The following is a 20,625-nucleotide window of genomic DNA, read 5'->3' as shown; positions in this document are numbered from 1 at the left end:
CATCAAGACTTAAAGGTGAGATCTAGGGGTAACTGAGACAGAAGTTATCAGAGTTGGGAACTGAGGAAGTTGATGAATTGGGACATCAAGGAACATCAATAAATTTACTGAAATTTGCCATTGTGAAGGTGGGGACTGAGCTGGAAAGGAAGACTGTAAATTAGGTATTGAATTTCTTGATACAGGAGAGAAAAGTACCAAGATTATAGAAATAAATAGGTTGATAAGGTTGATAAGGACAGATAGATGGAAAACTTCAAAGTGAGGGTGACATTAGGAGGGTCTGAATTTAGAAGTAGTCCAATTCCTCCAGGCCCAATCAGTGATAGAGAGTATGTCCAATGGTGAAATGTCTTCTGGAGTGAATCAGATTCTTGAGTGCCAGAAGATGAAAAGAAATGTGGATTAAGAGATCTAGGATAACAGGGAGATTATTAATAATGGAGCATGAATTCCAGAGGGCACAGTGGGAGTGAAAGGTACTGAACTGGGATTGGGGTACATTAGGGATGACTTGGATAGGGATGAGAATTTGGAAAGAGGTATCAGGAAAAAAATATTTCACCACAGCAAATGACTCTAACTGGTAGAGATAAAGGAAAGAGTTAAGGATTTGTCAGCTGTACCATGGGGGCAGAATCAGTTGACTGACTCTATCCTCCAGGTTTCTAAGATGAATGAGCAAGAGGCTGAAAGGAGAGGAGGATTAGCTTCCAAGGTGATCAACTGCCAAGGAGGCAAGTTGCCTTGCTGCAACAAACATAAGAGAGCAGCTGGTGGAGCAAGTCTCGGAGATAGGTTTTGTCCTCTGGATTAGTAATTATTTGGTGATTGAATTTCCAGTGCTAGACTGAACTCACACTAGACCTCAGGTTCACAGTCTCATCCCAGAATGGTAGGGGATAAAGCATGCCCAGAAGATGTATCAACATGCACTTGATTTCTAGTTTCCGAGTTCCTGGCAACATAAGCCTTCAAATACCTTTGACTCCTGAAACTCAGAAGTCCTGTCAGTTTTCAGAACCCTGTGATGAACTTGTGTGGCCATTTGTTTTGCTCCTAGAAAATGCCAAAAGGTCTTGACTCTTTCTAATGAAATTCAGTCTTGTATAGGCCCATGTCTACACAGAGAACCTGTTTGTGCCTCTTCCGTACTCAGCATAAACCTTGAGAAGATTCCTTGATAAGAATCAGCTTTCTCAGTCTTGCCATACAAGTCACAGTGAAGGTACTGGATGAGTACTCACATCTGAACAATGTGATCTTGTTCAGATTAAGAGAAAATTCAAATGTCATTTCTATCTTTAATATATTGAGAAGGTTCACTCTGGATTTTACTGTTGATCATGTGTTTGAAAGGCATGATCAAATATTCATAATGTCCAGACTACATCTACAAGGTTATCTTCCACTAATTCCAAAGTCTAATTTAAAGAAGGAAAATGCCCTTCATGAATTTAAGCTTTGTTACAGTCATATTCCTTGGACTTTAAGAGAAACTATTCAAGATCAGTGAGAATATTAGTTGCAAATGGTAATTTTGTTTGAATCTTTCAAAAATTGATTTAGGGGCTCAGTTTTTTTTCTTTGGGGGGTACAAAGAGAGATGTCCTTGCTGGCAATCCTGAAGGCTGAATGAAACTCTTCTTTCTGTTAACACACATGTGCCCATGTTTGATGCATGTTTTTGGGGATGGGGATAAACTGGCAGGAAATCTTTGGGATGATGCTGGTCACTGCAGGAACAATTGCTCGACCCTTTCTTGCTAGAAGACACCCTTAAATCTTTGTATTCATGAAGAATTACACTGTCCACCAAACCTAGACTAAAGGGAGTTGTCAATAACTGAAATGCTAATCTTGGGCATGTACCCAGGTTCTTGATTTGGGAAATTATGAGTTGAATTCATTCGGATCAAGGATTACACTTCTTCCTCCATGAGAGTCCAAATATTACCCCAATTATCATCATACAGACTAAAACCAGGACTCTCTGTTCCACATGACTGTCTGCCTACCATGTAAGGGGTGCTGACCTCATGGTCCACTTAACCCCTGCCTCCCACCTTTTTTGCACTTGATCCTGCAGTGGAAGTACCCCATTTGGTACAGGCTTCTGTTGTCAAGGTATCCTCTTTCCTCTCCCTTGGCGGGCCTGAAATATGGACCTGAAACCCAAAGCTAATCAACACCTGGATTCTCATTCTCTCTCTCTCTCTCTCTCTCTCTCTCTTGCTTCAGGGAAGGGTGAGACCAAGCCTTCTTGACCATAGTAGGTATCCTTCTCTCTCTTTGTCATCCTGATTCTCAACTAGCCTCCTTTCTCCTATGCAAACTTACTTTTATTTCCTTTTCCATCCCATTTTCCAATGATCTTTTCTACATAGTTGAGCATAAAGACTCGGCTCATAAGGAAGCAAAGACAGAGAAGGCCATAGTGACCCTGGTACATATCCTGGGAGACCAATGTTATGACACAGGCTCTGACTCTCTTGCCCCCAAGACTGCTTCTTTTCTATGGTCATAAATTTATCTTTCTGCTTTCATTCAATTGGTCAGGCAATTGATAAGCAAACATTTATTAAATACTAAATTATGTTATACACAATGCTAGCTCTGGGGATACAATGAAAGCTAAAAGCAATGTCCTTTTCCTCAAGGAGCCACATTTGAATATGGGGAGACTACAAGTAAAAAAAAAGTTGTATTTACAAAATTATAACTAGTGGGAATGTAACCTCATAGGAAAGGCACTCAGAGAAGAGATACTGGGAAAGACCTTTAGCAGGAGGTGGGATTTGAGTTGAGTCTTGAAGGAAATCTTAGACTAGGAGGGAGATGTGAGGAAGGAAAACATTCCAGGCATGAGGGATAATAGCACCTAAAAGTCATGGATTCTGGAGGTAAAGTGTTCTGTGGGAAGAACAGCAAGAAGGCTAGTATAAAGTATAAGAAGATTGGAAGGGTATGAAGAGGGTAGATGATCAATAAACTCGACTGTGACATCAATTAATTTAGGCAGCTCTGTAGGAGCCCCATTAACTGTTCCTTTACTTCCTTGAAACCTTCTCCAATATCTCAATTATTTTGACTCTTCCTAATTCCTTAGTAGCTGTCAAAAATAATTAATTTAACTGTGAGTGACCTCACCTTGTCTCTAGCATAGAAATTAGTAATGTTAAGTTTTCAATGTGAGTCCTCAAACATAGTTTGATTTTGAGCTTAAAGCCCATAAAATGTCTTTAGTCTCTCAGCATCCCTTCATCTGTCAGAGTAATTGCCTGATCAAGAGGGACTCTATCTAATTTTCTTAGATGAACAGTTCTCAAAGCATGGATTGCCAAATCCAGAGACCTTTTAGGTCGTCCATGAGGTTAAAAATCTTTTCATAATAATAATAAGATTTTTTTTACCAATTAAAATACTCAGGAAGCTGCACCCTGAGTGCTCATCCCACCGAAGGTAAGGGAGTGGAGGGAGACTTCCAAGATCTGTCCTCTGTCCCTGGAACAGGACTCTGGGGATCTGACCACGTTCAGATTCTGATCGTAGTCTAGGCCCCCCATAGAACAGGGACCCTCCCCCTCAGCCCCATGGCAGAGGGGTGTGCTTATAGTCATTCACAGACTAGGAGAGCAGTCAGAGCCTCACACACTGAGGTCCTTGTGGGGGTGTCCCAATAAAACTCAAAAGCTCAGGAAGCACCCCCAAAACAGGCACAGGCTGGGGAAATGAGTAAACAGAAAAAAAGGAACCTGACCATTGACAAATACTTTTTTTATGATCCCAAGGAGGATCAAAATACTCAATCTGAAGATGAGGAGGTACAAGCTTCTACATCTAAAGGCTCAGACTATGCCAGAGCTCAAAAAAGATTTTGAAAATCAAGTAAGGGAGATAGAAGAAAAATTGGGAAAAGAAATGAAAGAGATGCAGGAAAAACATGAAAACAAAGTCAGCAGCTTAGTCAAGGAAATCCAAAAAAAATGCTGAAGAAAATAACGTTAAAAACAGCTTAGGTCAAATGGATAAAACAGTTCAAAAAGTTATTGAGGAGAAGAATGCTTTAAAAAGCAGAATTGGCCAGATGTAAAAGGAGATAAGAAAGCTCTCTGAGTTAAACAAATCCTTCAGATGTAGAATGGAGTTAAAGGAAGCTGATGACTTTATGAGAAACCAAGACAACACCAAAAGAATGAAAAATTAGAAGAAAATGTGAAACATCTCATTGAAAAAAACTGATCTGGAAAACAGATTCAGGAAAGATAATTTAAAAATTATTGGGATACCTGAAAGTCATGATCAGGAAAAGAGCCTTGACCTCATTTTTAAAGAATTCCTATAGGAAAATTGCCTTGATATCCTAGAAGCAGCAGGAAAAATAGAAATTGAGAGAATCCATCAAGAGAATCTCCCCTGGAAAGGGATCCCAAAAAAACCCAACCCCCAGGAATATTATAGCCAAGTTCCAGAACTCCCAAGTCAAAGAGAAAATATTACAAGCAGCCAGAAGGACACAATTCAAATATCGTGGAACTGCAGTCAGGATCACACAGGACTTAGCAGCAACTACATTAAAAGCTCGTAGGGCTTGGAATATAATAACTGGAAGGCAAAAGAGCTTGGAATGCAACCGAGAATCAACTACCCAGCAAAACTAAACATCCTCTTCCAGGAGAAAAGATGGACTTTTAGTGAAAACAGGGGAATTTCAAATGTTCTGATTGAAATGACCAGAGCTGAACAGAAAGTTTGACCTTTAAGTACAGGACTCAGGTGAAGCATAGAGAGTGGAGGAGTAGGGTAAATTATGAGAGACCTAATGATGATGAACTGCATGTATTCCTGCATAGAAAAATGATACTGATAATACTCATATGAACCTTCTCAATTAATAGAGCAGGTAGAAGGAGCTTTTATAGATGAAGCACAGGAGAGAGCTGAATTTGACAATATAATATATTGTAAAAATGGAGTCAATGGCTAAAAGGAAAATGTAATGGGAGTAAGAGAAGAGTGAGGTGGAATAGGCTAAGATATTTCATATAAAAGATATTTTTTTGCAATGAACTTTTACAATAGTATGTAAGGGAGGAAGGTAAGGGAGAATGAGGGAACCTTCACTCTCATCAGAAATGACTCAGAGAGAAAACATACCCTACTCAATAGGGTATAGACATCTAGAGTAAAAAGGAGAGAGGGGGGAGTGGGTGATAGAGGAGAGGGTAGATCATAGGAGAAAATAGTGAGATATAATACAATTTCTTTTTTGCTTTTTGCAAGGTGCTGGGATTGGGTGGTCAGTCCTGGACCATGGGGCTGGGTGGTATGTGGCCTTTGGGCCTCTTGGCCCAAGAATCGGGGTAAATTTGTAAAACTCAAAATAAAATACTTGAAGATAAAAAAAATACTCCTCCATTTCCCAATCATATATCTTTGTGAGGCCAAATATACATTAAGTTGGCTTCTATTAAAATATTAAAGTGATTTGCAAAAATATGTGAAACAATATTCTCACTCATTTTTGTTTTAGGAAATATAATTACTTTCTTAAAAATGTTACTTAACTTGTTATTTTTAATGAGTATTTAAATTTTTTCCTTATAAATTCCCAGTATGGCAAATGTCAATAGATATGACTCATAACAACAAAAGCTAATTGGAGTCCTCATTAATTTGGGGTTAAGTGGCTTGCCCAAGGCCACACAGCTGGGTAATTATTAAGTGTTTGAGACCAGATTTGAACCCAGGTACTCCTGACTCCAGGACCTGTGATTTATCCACTGCGCCACCTAGCTGCCCCAGTCCTCATTAATTTTTAAGAGTGTAATGGAGTCCTGAGTCCAAAAAGTGGAGAACTCTGTCTCAGAAGCAAGTCAGGACACAGAAGATGGAATGCTGGCCTGGGCAAAATAGTCTCTACCCTCAGGGATCTTATATTCTTTGGGGGAGATGTAATAAAAAAAAGTAAATACACACATATCCAAATATATCCTGGGCCTGGAGGAAGGTGAGTTTAAATTTGACCTCATAGACAAGCTTTGTGACCCTGGACAAATCATTTAACCTCTATTTGCCTTAGTTTCCTCATCTGTAAGATGAGAAAAATAATGTTATCTAATTCCCAGAGTTGTTGTGCGGATAAAATGGGAATTGAAAAGTATTTAGAACACTTTAAAGCACTATATTATTATCATCCAGGCCTTAGCTTGTAAGTGCTGCAGCAACTCCCCGACCTGCAACAACTTGTACCTTCAACTCCTTTAGTATAGCAATAGAATGGAAGTTCCTTAGTAGGGAGTGCCTAGCAATTGCAGGTGTTTAATTTTGATTGACAGGGAAAGGAGGAGGGCTTCTATTTTACTTCTGATACCGAAGTTTGGAAGTTTTCAAAGCATCCCTAGAGGGTTGTGGAGGAGATATTTTTTAAAAATAGATATTTGGGGGCAGCTGGGTGGTACAATTGATGGAGTACCGGCCCTGGAGTCAGGAGGACCCGAATTCAAATTCAGCTTCAGATACTTAATAATTAACCTAGCTGTGTGACCTTGAGTAAGTCACTTAACCCCATTGCCTCATCAAAAGCCAAAAAAAGAAGGAAAAATAGATATTTGATAGTCTCAATCATAGAATTTTAGAATTCAAGGGATCTCAGTGACCACCTGATCGAACCAATGTCTTAAAAAAACCCCTACAACAACAGTGGACAGTTGATTATGGTTATAAGACCTGCATATGTACCCCAACTTTGCTCCTTTACCTTCTTGACTCTTGTTTTGTCATTGGATTTTGATGACACTGGAGAAGAAAGTAAGGCTGATGCTTTCCTCTTTGTGGCCCTCTTTGAGAACAAAGGATGAGCAACAACCTATGGTCAGTCAGTTGGCCACTCTGGGTCAAATGTAAGATGGGGACATTGGACTAGATGTCCACTAAGGTCCTTTCCAGCTCCAAATCCATGATCCTATGGAATATTTGACAAGTAGCCAGCCAGCCTCTGTTTTCAGACCTGCAGTGAGGGAGTATCCAGCCCATTATCTCTGGAGAGCTCTGCTAGGAAGGTCTCTAATATGAAGTCCTACTAGTCTTCTTTATAACTTCCTTCTATTAAAAGAACAAACCTATCTCTCTTCATAGGACAACCCTTTAAATACTTATAGTAATAATGTGACATCTGAATCTTCTCTTTACCAGAATAAATGGCTTTTAAATGGCATGAACTCAAGACCCTCTACTAGTCTAGTTATTGTCTTCTGGACTTTTTTTTCCTAGTAGTTCCCAATAGAGGTGATAGTTCTAGAGTGGATAAATAAGCATCAGGCTGGAGTCAGGAAGACTCTTTTTTCTGAATTCAGATCTGATCTCTAATACTTCCTATCTGTGCTGATAAGGTCACTGAACCTCAGTGAAGGACCTTGCTCCCTGGCAAGGACTTAGTAAATCCTTGCCCCCAGGAACAAGACAACCTCCTCTATCAACAAGACAATAAATCCATGCCCTAGCCTAAAAGTATTAAGTCTCTGAGTTATTGCCTCTCATCTAAATGTCTCACATCTTTGTTCATTAAACTAAGGCTCCTCATCTGCATGTCTCTGATCACTTCATCTTCCTATATCTTTGTCCCCTATAAATGCTCACCCTCTCTTCAGTTGAGTTGCTGTTTCTCTTTGGGAGATCAGCCCACTTTTGAAGAATAAATAATAAAATAAATGCCTTACTTGAATTGGAGAAAGCCCAAGTTTAGTATCTTTGCCAAGAAAATCCCAGATGGGGTCATAAGGAGAAAAACATGACTGAAAAATGACTCAACAATCATAGAGGCAGCTAAGTGATTAAGTGGATAAAATGGATCCTGGTTCTAGTATCAGGAAGACCTTTCCTACTATATGCAAAACAAAATAATCTGTGCCCTCAGGGATCTTATATTCCTTAGGGGAGATGTAATAAAAAAGTAAACACACACACACATTCACATGCACACACATACATATACTTCTGCAGATAATGAGTATGTTTAGGTCCCACAAGATACTTGAGGTTAGAGAGATAAGGGTACTCAGGGAAGCACATGGACCACAGAAAAGAGAAGACTCCTTTCTACCTTTCAATTCTCTTTATTGCTAAGCCCACTTGCCACAGCCATACCTTAGTGATGTGATGAGATGTGATGTCTTTTGTTGTGTATGTAAATTGGATTTAAGTGAGGCAGAGTTGCACTAAGCCTTCTGCCTCTTTCTCTCCTCTAAGATATCATGATCCAGTATAGCTAGACAGAGTCAAGACAACTGGTGATGGCTCTAGATGCAGTAGATGACATTGGCATCTTCGATGTCTAACCAAGTTCTAAGCTCTCCACAGCACCTTCAGCTATCTTCATGGCATCGGAACAAATTATTGTCTTCTGCCCATTCCACCAGTGAAAGACTTCAAATACATGGGGTAGACACCCCCCCCCACTACTCACTGATGAACTTGAGATTCCCTCAGTTAGCCTTGACCTGTTTTAACCTGGCTGCTGGGGTGTGGCTCCTATATATGCTACTGCTTCTTGGAGTCACAGGTGAGAGTTGGGTGACTTAGGCAGACATCAAAGGTGGAAGGCAGCCCTGAAGAGGTCTTGGTAGCCATCACACCAAGGTGCTAGTCTTCCATGAACACCCTACATCCTTACATTACTCATAACCATTCCTCAAAGTCTTGTGTTGTCAGGCTAGTGGTGAAGCAGCAGGTGAGGATATTCTAGGAGCTGTAGTCACAACCCTGCACACAGGTGGCCCAGGCCATGAGGTCATTTCCCCATTGAAAGCAGCAGTGAAATATGGCAGCCCTATTAAGGATTGCACTTCTCACCTTTTGATGTGAAGAAGGGGCTAGAGAAGATGCCCTAAGAATTGTCTGCTTACCCAATCCTGACCTGATTGCCATGGCAAACAGGGATCCCATAGTGTGGTCAAGATACATACACAGATCTACAAAAACTTCTTCAAAGAAGATTCCATTCTCTCTCAGTACATGGAATGTGCGCATACTCATAGACAACACAAGATCCCATAGACATGAAAGATGAACAGTTCTTGCTGCAAGAGAACTCAGCATATATCATATCCAAATAGCTGCCCTGAGTGGGACAAGGCTGGTAGATAAAGGCCAGCTTCCTGAAGTTGGAGCTGGATGCACCTTTTTCTGGATTGGCCAAAGTGAAGGGGAGTGCTGTGTGCCTGGGGGTGGGTTTTGCAATCAAAAGTAATCTAGTTTTGAATGCCCACCAAAAGGAGTGAATGACAGGCTTATGATAATCATATTGTCATTTCTAGGAAAACACCATGCCACTATGATCAGTGCCCATGTTCCTACCATGATGGACATTGATGGAGTTAAAGAAAAATTTTATGAAGACCTGGAGACCCTTATCATCAATGTACCAAAAGAGGATAAGCTTATAATCCTAGGTGACTTTAATGCTAGAGTAGGCTAAGATTACCAGTCATGGCAGGGAGGCCTTGGGAGGAATGGAGTTGGAAACAGCAACAACAATAGTCACCTTCTACTGAAGACTTGCCCATTTCATGACCTTCTCATCACAAACACTGTTTTCTGTTTACCTAAATGCAAAAACTTCCTGGATGTACCCTTGTAGCAAACATTGGTATCTTTTGAGCTATGTGATTGTAAGGAGAAGAGACAGACAGAATGTGAGAGTGACAAATGCAATTTGTGGTGCAGAGTCACAGACTGATCACAGACTCATCTTCTCTAAGCTAAATAATCACATTCAACCAAAGCAGAGGTCCCAAGGCAAAATAAATACTGAGTGTCTTTCTGAGTGCCAACTTGGAGGGAAAACTAAACCAACATACAGTTGGCAACAGAAAAAGAGTGATCAGTTTTCAGAGATCTGGTGTACATACAGCACTGCATTTGCTCATCTGGGTCAGAATACTCTCAAACAGCAAGACTGACTTGATGAAAATGAAAGATTGAACATTCTTTTCCCCAACTCCTTGCTGAACTTCCTCTGTGATTTTTCAAGACTATCTTCTCTGCCACTCCTGGACTGGGGGGATCCTTTATATCTTATATGGGGGTCTTGGTACAAGTGTCTGATTTTCCTACTAATAAACTTTTCTGCTTTCAACTCCTCTGCATTTTGAAGGGTGGATTTCACCTAGTTTACACCACTAACAATAATAGCTAGTCTTTTCTTTTCAATACCCTAGCTAGATTTTGCTACTTCCATAGTTTAGGGTGACAACACAGCTATTTGTGCCATGATTTCAACTGTTCTTGTTTCCAGTAACCCTGTTATTGCCTCTTTCTGGTTTCTATCTTCTTTCTCTTTGTCCAAAAAGTATATTTTAAATGTACATGTATACATGAATATATTTTGCATATATATGTGAAGGAGGGAGAAGATAGATTATAAAACCATGTAGGAATTTGTAAACAAGGAGATTTTAAAATTAGGTCCTGGGGACTTCACAGCATTGCCTCCCACTGTGGCTAGATTTTTATTTTATTTTAGAGACATTTCACCAAATTTATCTCATTTGAGGCAATTTGGGTCATATATTTGTGAAGTTCAAAAAGGACACAAAGCTTTTCCTTATTATTCTAGTTTAGACAATGTTGGTGTATCCAGAACCCCAATGTCCAGCAGGTTGTCACTGAGTAACTTGGAAGCATGAGGTCCATTCAAGGGTATGTTCATGCCCAAGAATAGTTTTTTTTTAGGTTTTTGCAAGGCAAACGGGGTTAAGTGGCTTGCCCAAGGCCACACAGCTAGGTAATTATTGTCTGAGACCAGATTTGAACCCAGGTACTACTGACTCCAAGGCCGGTGCTTTATCCACTACGCCACCTAGCCGCCCTGATGCCTAAGAATAGTTAAGAAATATATCTCCTAGATGAGCAGAACCATTAGAATGTTGTATACACTAACAACAACATGGGGGTGATGATCAACCTTGATGGATTTGCTCACTCCATCAATGCAATAATCAGGGACAATTTTAGGAGATCTGTGATGGAGAATACCATCTGTATCCAGAGAAGGAACTGTGGAGTTTAAACAAAGAGCAGAGATTATTTTTCATTTTTTAAAAAAAAGTCATCTTGTATATTTCACAATTTTGCTATCTAATATTTATTCTCTTCCTTATGGATATGTTTTTTTCTCTAAACACATTCAATTTTGATATATGCATATCATGGAAACAAATGTAAAGACTATCAGATTGCCTTCTGTTGGGGGAAGGGGGGAGGTGGGAAATTGTAAAATTCAAAGCCTTGCAAAAATAATTGGTAGAAACTACTACTGTGTATAATTGGAAAACAAAATATTTATTTTTATAAAAAGAAATACATCTACATTAGGCAGATAAGTAACCTCAGGTGACTTAAATAATTAAACCCAAGTGCTTATGAGAGCTGAGCTAGGGACTGATTAAAGAATCCCAAATTCTGTAAAATGAGGGGGAGAAGGAAATGACAAACCAGTATCTTTGCAAAAATAAAAAAAAACCCAAAACAAAAACCAATGGGATCACAGTCAGATAACTGAAATTATAGAGCAAATGTCAAAATCCTGGGCACAGTGTTTAATGTGCCAAGCCTGGAATCAGGAAGAACCAAGTTCAAATCTGATCTCAAACATTTACTAGCTGTGTGATCCTTGGCAAATCACTTAACCCTGTTTTGCCTCAGTTTTCTCAACTGTAAAATGAACAGGAGAAGAAAATGGGAAACCACTTCAGTCTCTGCCAAGAGAATGCCAAATGAGGTTACAAAGTGTTTGACAAAACTGAAAAAAAACCCCAATAGGCTAGGGGCAGCTAGATGGTGCAGTGGATAGAATACCAGTTTTGAGTCAGGAGTACCTGTGTTCAAATCTGAACTCAGAGACTTAATAATTGCCTAGCTGTGTGGGACCTTGGGCAAGTCACTTCACTTAACCCCACTGCCTTAAATAAATAAAATTTAAAAAAAGAAATAAATAGGATTCTAGATGAGATAAAATTAAATGTATCTTACTAAATTAAATTTTACTTTATTAAATGAAATAATATTTTTCAAGCTTTTAGTAACTATTGAATAGATACATATTCTTTTAATCTTCTTTCTCCCTCCTGAGAAAGTTGGAATTATTCTTTTGGGTAGGAAATTGCTAAATGTTTAAAGATCAGCTCTCAGGAAAAATAACAAGTTTAATCTACATTACTCACATTTTCTTAAACACTATTGTGTTTTGATTTCAAAGATGTAAATGTTTACATCCATAATTTAACGAAATAGCTTTGAAGGAGCCAGTTGCCCCTCTAAGTTAATAGAGAGAAAAAAGGTCTCAACATCTCTGTATCTGAATGTGGGCATTTTGACAGAATAAATTCTGAAACCAGAGTGGAACGAAAACCTTTGCCCCAGAACAAACTCTTTTCAAACCTTTTTTAGTTGTGTCTGACCCATTTGAAGTTTTTCTTGGCAAAGATACTGGAGAAGTTTGCCATTTCCTTCTCCCCCTCATTTTAGCACTCCCCCTCCCAATATATAAGCACTTAAAAGTCCTACTCTACTGCCTTATCATGGCCTAGAAGTGAAAGGAGAAAAAACCAAGATAAGTCCTCCCACTTAGCTTTGTTCAATTTTATCACAGCAAAAGCAGTTCCCCAAATGGTATAGTACGAACAGTATTCACAAAATATTTTGACTCAAAAGCTTTGGGTTCATACTTCTACAAATATAAATGGTGTCCAAGGGAAGAGTGGGTACCACTTTAAAATACCTTGGTAGTAAGCAATACTGGTGAATTGATGATTTGAGCACCCTTCTTCACCCCATTCAACAAATAGTCAAATAGTATCTTCAGCATTTCTAGCAAGAGGGAAGCCAGCAACTCTGGGTAGAACTTGATTAAAATATGATAAAAATAATAAAATAAAATATAACAAAATAAAAATACAGTAGAATAAAGCTAATATTAACATGTGGTTTTCTGAATCAATATATGGTCAGCAGGGATCTTTAGGTATAGTTTTCCCTATTTCTAATTGAGTTTGATATCCCTTGACAGATTTGAGGACCTTTAAGGTTCTTAAAAACAAAGATAGAAGAAACCTTAGAGAGTAGTCTAAATGATGAGTCCACTGATCTCTTTTAATATTAAGTCTCAGATTTTATGATTTCAAAGTATACACTCAGCTCAAGCACCACATTTTCACCTTGGATTGCAATGTGTGTGTGTGTGTGTGTTTGTGTGTGTGTGTGTGTGTGTGTGTGTGTGTGTGTGTGTGTGTGTGTGTATTCTGAACAAAACCTTAATGTGTCCATGTGGTCTCTGCCATTAGACTCTGAGTTCCTTGAGAGCAGGATCTGGTCTTGGCTTCTCTTTGCATCTCCAATTAGTGCTTAATAAAAGTTTGACTGATTCATTAACTGAACTCAAGAACGCTGAAGCAGCTTCTTTACTAGGTGCCTCTTTTTGTTAGAAAGCCCCTCCTTAGAACGAGCTCTTTGCTCTAGTCTAACTGGTCCTGAAAATATTGAGGATTTAAACTGAGACTTCCACTTTTGGGAGGGAATTTCTTGGAAAAAGGTAGATGATTTCTCTTGTTGTTCTTTATCTCTCTGAGATGGCCCTTGGATGATTTCAAACTGTTGTCCAACAGAATTCAGCTCTCATCATTCATTATCCTTGGGATGGTGAAACGTTGTTGAGTCATTTCAATCTTGTCCGACTTTCTGTGACCCTATTTGAGTCACATTTTCTTGGCAAAGATACTTGAGTAATTTGTTATTTCTTTTCCAGCTCAATTTACAGAAGAGGAAACTGAGGCAAACAAGGGACTTGCCCAGGATCACACAGTTAGCGCCAGAATAGGACCCAGGTCTTCCTGGCTCCAGGGTTGGTGCTCAATCTATTGCCCTGTTTAATTGCCCTATAGGTCAGAATGGGGCAGATGTTAATTCCTCTGCTAAGAGTCAGGGCATAAGTTAGATAAAGAGATGAAGAGAGTCTCAAGTACAATCACCATTGATACCACATTCAGGGTACATCTACTATCCTTCTAAGCCATGTAGATCCTCCTCCAATGCTAATTAATTTCTGCTGTTTTGACACTTTACAGAATGTCTTTCCTGTCATATCTTTCAGCCTCTGCTCTCAGCCTCAGCTTCTTTTTCTCTACTAAGTTCTTGATCCCCTCTCCTCCCCTTTACACACTTCAAGTTCCAGACAAACTCACTAGTCTCCATCGTATTCCCCATATATAACAATCCATCTCCCACAACTGAGTTTTTGTTACAGGCACAGATTTTGAGTCATTTCTAGGACATCCTCCTTCCTCAACTTTGACTCTTGGGATGGATTACTAATTCTATTTCAGGGCTTAGCTCAAGTGCCAGGCATATCTCCTGATGCCCTATTGTTACCAGTCTCTGAATATGCTTTGTATTTACAAATATGTATGTTGTTTCCCCCCTAATAGAATATAGGGGATTTTTTTTTTTGTTGTTGTTTGTTTTTGTCTTGTATCACCAGCACCTAGCTCAATATAGGAACATAAAACGTGCTTTCTAAATTATCACTGAAACACAGAATTTTGAAATTTGACCATCTGGTGTAATCCACACCCTAAAAGAATCCCACCAAAATATCTTACAGGTACTTATCCAACCTCTGCTCGAAGACCTCCAAAGAGGAGCAAATGATTATTTCTTTAGATACACCATTCCACTTTTGAATAGCTCTCAGGAGTGTGCTGGTAAACATTGAACTACTGACTCTCCAAAAACACCTGATATATTTTTAAACTCTGTTCTTCATTATTACTATTTTCTCCATCACTTTTTAAAGTCCAGACAATCAACAAGCCAGTAAAGCAAGTCCTGATTTGTAGCGTTTGCCTGATTTCCAAGGTGTATACACTAAACATTTAACTATTGTCTCTTGGGAATGAGTGGAAGCTGGCTCTAGTATACCCCTGGGTAATAATGCTAATAAGCAGTTATTAAGTGCTTTACTTCCCAAGCTCTTCCTTAAGTTCTGGGAATATAATACTTCTTTCAGGAAGATAAATCAGAAGATTTTTCTGAAGTTATTCCTTAATCAGTTCCTTTTCAATATCTCTACACTACTCAAATACCAAACAGAATAAATCTAATCCTTCTTTCACTTGACAACCTTTCTCATATTTAAAGAAAGCCACCATGATCCCTTTTAGACTTATTTTTTTGCCAACTAAAATATCCCCAGTTCTTTCTACTGAAGATTTGAAGAAGTCCTCTTTCAAGTTATATCTATCAGTTCTCTGGTCTTAAGGGCTTTTTAAAGACCTGAGGACCCTAGCCTTCCCTTGATCTCTTCTGCCACAAAAGCATTTCATGGGCTGTCTCTAAATGACTGAATTCAGCTCAGAAAGTGAAGAGGGGCCAAAGTCCTGGGGGTGGGTGGGTGGGGAGAGATTGGTTTTTGTCCTTTGTTATTGAAGAAGACCAAAATGACATGGCTATGTGAGAGATGAGATATTAGAGATGTGTCCTACTGTGACTTACCAGACTAATATGAGTTTGGAATGCTCTATCACAAGTTGGGTACAAATTTTCCATGTGAACACTTGGGTAGGTTACTCTAAACTTATAAATCTCACGTTTCCTTTAAGCTGCTTCAATTCTGTCTTGCTCATAGAGCACAGCACTCTCTCTGATGAGGGCATGCCATGCTGGGTGGTCCTGTACAGTGTCTCCCATGTCATACAACAGGGAGGAGGAGGAAGGGAAGGCAGTAAAGAATGGGAAGGTAGATAAAGAGGGTGAGAGGGAAGAGGGAGGAGAAAGAAGGAAAGGGAAGAAGAGGAGGAAGAGAAGGAAGGAGGAAAGAAAGGACTAGAGGGGCTAATAATGTGATGAGGAAAAGAGAAATCGCTTCTAAGGGAAGGATCTGGCTCCTGGTTTCCCTTGCCTTGTTCAACTGAAATGCCATCTTCTGCAATGGAAACCAGGAGAGAGGAAGACCTGTATTCAAATGCAACCTCAGACTAATTGAGTGAGCTTGGGCAAATCACTTAGCTGCTATTTGCCTCAGTTTACTTATCTGCAAAATGATACCTATCTTCCAAGGTTTTGAGGGATACAAATGAGATATTTGTAAAGTGCTCAGCAACTGCTCCATAGTAGGTACAATATAAACATTAGCTATTATTTTTATTAGCTATTATATCTTGCACGTTAGTAGTTGTTTGCATTCTGTCTTTACCCTTGGAATATGAGTTCCTTGAGGCTCAGAATCCTGGTTTGTTTTTGCCTTTGCATTCTTATTACTGAACATAGTCTCTGTCACATAGTTTGTGCTTAAGTACAGGAAAAGGTAGAGGAGGACTAGGGAGCAAGGGGTAAAGAATTTAGGAAGCATCTGGGGCAGTGACATTGAAAAGCCATCGTTCTTTCAGCTCTTCCCACTTTGTGTTTGACCTCGAACCTTGCCAAGGCTCCTTCCTTCCCTTGGTGTCTGAGGTTCAAGCTTGACATAAGTGGTAATTGGTCTTAGACACTCAGATTGGGGAAGAAGGTTGGGGAGGAGAGAGAGGAGTGAATCTGCAGGCTGCCATTTTCACCCTCATCAGAAGAAAGATGGTTTGTAGATGATGAATCCTTTAGGGAAAAAAATACTGGAAACACTCAATGGAGATTGACTCCATTGTCAGAAAAGAAGTAGCTGGAGTATGGCAGTCTCAGGAACTTGTGGGAAGGCCCACATGGCTTAATTCTTATTCACAGTCAATTTTATTAGCCCATGGCTGCAAATCTCAGTTCCCCATGTCTTTTTCCTTTGCTTCCCATTCTTTACTGCCTTCTCTTCCTCCTCCTCCCCTCTTTTGTGTGGAATAGCAGAAATGATCCCTTCCCAGCTTGTGGTGTACCATTGGAGAATTCCTGGAACTACCAGCTTCCCTGTCCTTCTCAGACATATGTATATCTATCACCTGAATATATCCTTCACCATCAGGAAAGAGGGCAGCTTCTAGGGCTCAATGGGCTAAATAGGATACCATAGTTGAAGAAGGGGGAATTCTAGATTTAGCAGAAACCACTATAGGCAACCTTTGAACCCTGGTCCAGTCTGGATGGAGGTATAGTTACTGGAAAGAATCTCCTGACTTAAGAACAATGCCTGGAGAATTTACAAATTAGCATTTTTTCAAGACCAATTCAATTAGATTCAATTCATAGGATTGTAGATTTACAGTTAGAAATGTCCTTAGAAGTAAGTCATCTATTTCAATCAGATGAAAGACTGAGACTGAAAGAGAGATATGTCCAATCTGTCACAGGTAGATGAGTCTGCATAGGAAAGGAATTTTGGGGTATTTTCTTTGGTAAACTGAGTGTAGGATATTCATCTTCCCCCATCTTCCCCCAGGTTGAAAAGAAATACAGTGATTTCTGCTTGACAGCTTGCTTCTTTTTCACCTTTCTTTTGGGTGAAATCTTCTCTCATTAGAATGTAAACTTCTGGAGAACAAGAACTATCTGTCTACTATTCCTCTAGTTTAGTGAAGTGCTCAGTGCTGAGAAATACTCATTAAGTGCTTGTTGACTATATGTATCTACCATCTCTTCTCAGTCATACTCCCCACTTCTAGAATGTTTTTACTTTTGCAGCTAGGTGGCACAGTGGATAGAGTATTGGACCTGGGGTCAAGAAGACCTGGGTTCAAATAATACCTCAGATATTAACTTAGCAGTATGATTCCGGACAAGTCATTGGACTTCTGTCAGGCTTAGTTTGCCCATTTGTAAAACAAGTGAACAACATCATAGGCTTGTTGTGAAGATCAGCAATAACATACACAAATGCTTTACCAACTTTAAAGTCTTATATACAGGTCAATTATTGATATTAACTATACTAATATCAATATTAGAAAATTGTGATTAATAGAGTAGTTGTTCTGGAGTCAGGAAGACTCATTTTCCTGAGTTTAAATCCGGCCTCAGACACTCACTAGCTGTGTGACCCTGGGCAAATCACTTAATTCTTTTTGCCTCAGTTTTTGCATCTGTAAAATAATCTGGAGAAGGAAATGATGAACCACTCCAATATCTTTACCAAGAAAATCCCAAAAGGGGCCACAAAGTTTTGGATACAACTGAAACAACTGAATAACAAGGAAACATATAACATCCAGTTCAACATGGCCAGATATCAGTTGGTAAAGTGAAATTGGAGGTGAGGTAAAATGAAATTAGGACTGAAATGAAGAGTTGGATTAGTCAGTGTTTCAGGTCTAAATCTGAATCATGGAGACTTATGGGGTCACTGAGGAAGAACTCAGATAACAAATCAGGTCTTTTGACTCTTAGCACAATTCTTTTCCCATTAGACCATATTTTAAAATTAATTAGTCCAGAAGTTAATTAACTTGAGCCTGAAAATTTTGCATTGACTTTGTACATTTTGACTGGTCCTACTATCCAGTTATTCCTTCTTGACCATTCCCATAATTCAGACCACCAGCCAATTTCCCTTATGTCCTGAACTGAGGGCATGCACTTACTTTCAAGGTTGTTCAGTCCCATTACACCACCTATCACACTGTTTATTTGTTGGACTCACTTACTGGGCGAGGGCGAGTCTCCCGAAGGAAGGATTTGAGGTCTCCTCCGGCCATCAACTCTAGGAGGATGAATCGGGGCAGGGCCTGCAGGCTCACCCCAATACAACGAACAATGTTCTGGTGGTTAAATTTGCTACAGAAGAAGAAGGGAGAGTCAAAAGTTAGCTGTGATAAAATAGAGACTTATTCAGCTGTCTACCTGCCCTCATACTCTTTTTTTTTTTTTAGGGTTTTTTTGCAAGGCAGATGGGGTTAAGTGGCTTGCCCAAGGCCACACAGCTAGGTAATTATTAAGTGTCTGACACCGGATTTGAACCCAGGTACTCCTGACTCCAAGGCCGGTGCTTTATCCACTATGCCACCTAGCCACCTAGCCACCTAGCCCCCCCCCCCAATACTCTTTCATAAGAAATTATACATACTAGCCATTTGCTCTGTTCCTCCCCACTCTATTCATAATTCTTCCTGAGAAATCATTTGGAAACTAAAAAGCAAGTAAAAGCATTTGCTAGGAAAATGCTAACTTTCTTCAAATTGGTTAAAGCTATAATGTGTGATCCAGTGAACAAAGTTATCTAAAAATACATTAATTAAAATACATTAAAATACATTAATTAAGGGATTTGTAAAAAAATAATAATTTTTTTTTGGTTATAATATTTTTTGGCTCCTCCAGAGTCATAGGAGGAAAAAGAACTAATGGGAAAGTTAGACTCCTGAGCTATGTGTTTTTAATCAGGCTTTATAATTGATAAAAGAGTTTGCAAACTTTTATATTTTGAAAAAGAAAATGATTTAAGGTAATTTTGAATGAGTTTTGGAATTTATAAGATTATTAAGAGAACTATAGGGGCAGCTAGTTTATGTGTATATGCTTTATAGCCCAATATTTTAAGCTTTTCATATTGATCAGCTTGAAAAAACCTAATAATTTTTGAAAAACAAACCCATGTTTATAATTAAAACAATTAAAATTTTAAGATATAGATATAGGTATGGCTTCTTTGTTAAAATAATTATACATTTATTAAAGAGAAATATCCAGCATACATAAAGTTGGTCACTTTTTGGGCAACAATAACCCAGGTAAGGTCCTGCCAGAGTCAGCTATTAGAGTCATTTTAGGATTACAGAAGACTCCAGAAACCACTTGGAAAGCTTGGTTTCGATGATGACTTTTTGTCATGATTATCATGGATTTAGAAATAACCTTGAGAGGCTAATATAGCTAATGCTGCCTCTAGGCAGTCTAAGTTTTCTCACCAGTATAAGTCTACTATATCCCATATAAAGTCTACTATCCTGAGTCCAAAAACAAAAAGGGACAAAGGATCTTTTCCCAGATTATTGGGCATTTTAGTAAAATCATAGAAAAGTGGAAGGGAAATGGAAGCTTCTCTCTTCTGGTGGTTGGCAGACTACTGAATTTCTTCCATGTTCCCTGGGGTCAGTTTTACTGTGTTCCCAGATGCCAAACTTTGGTGGAAGCCTAGACCCAGAAGATGCAAAGGCCAACTTCCCTTTGACATTTAAACATTCCATGGGAAATTCTTTGGGCTCTGTACTCAGTAGAAAATGGGTTACTTTACCTAATGATCAATGCTTCCATGAGGAAATCCAGCTCATCTTGTTCTGAACACACCTCTGGAAGTGTCTGGATGCCGACCCAGAAAGGGAAAAAGGAAGAGAAAAAGGAAAAGTCATAAGTCAGGATGCATGATGGATGAGATACTTCTCAGAAGTAGTGATTCAGACCTTGATACCATGGGGTTATCCCTTACCTTAACTGCCACCTGTAGGGGGTTGGGGTCACTGGGGGTTCCAGACACTTGTCCTTCATATACCTCCCCAAAGGCGCCATGGCCCAGACCCCTAGACAAAGCAGAAAAAAGAGTGAGATAATACACTAGGCCCTCTTTACAGGCTTAAGTAGTTGGTTATGTTATGATTATCAAGTAAACATTTCTCTGGAATATATGAAGCAGACAATCCATAGGGCAGCTAGGTGGCACCGTGG

General features: G+C 39.3%; 1 protein-coding gene across 1 annotated transcript in view; it reads right to left on the bottom strand.

The window, feature by feature from the left end:
• The window catches only part of ALK (ALK receptor tyrosine kinase), a 1,220,046-nt gene that overhangs the window by 28,346 nt on the left and 1,171,075 nt on the right, over window positions 1-20,625 (bottom strand). Inside the window, exons 21-23 of the mRNA XM_074209779.1 lie at window positions 20,390-20,480; window positions 20,198-20,262; window positions 18,612-18,741 (exon numbers count right to left, since the gene is read on the bottom strand). Coding sequence (XP_074065880.1) covers window positions 18,612-18,741; window positions 20,198-20,262; window positions 20,390-20,480 — 286 coding nt within the window. The remainder of the gene's footprint in view (window positions 1-18,611; window positions 18,742-20,197; window positions 20,263-20,389; window positions 20,481-20,625) is intronic.

The sequence above is a fragment of the Macrotis lagotis genome, chromosome 1 (assembly GCF_037893015.1).
Source record: "Macrotis lagotis isolate mMagLag1 chromosome 1, bilby.v1.9.chrom.fasta, whole genome shotgun sequence".
In the NCBI taxonomy this organism is placed as follows: domain Eukaryota; kingdom Metazoa; phylum Chordata; class Mammalia; order Peramelemorphia; family Peramelidae; genus Macrotis; species Macrotis lagotis.
Note: the sequence above shows the minus strand (reverse complement) of the source record. Positions and strands in the feature narration are given on the sequence as shown.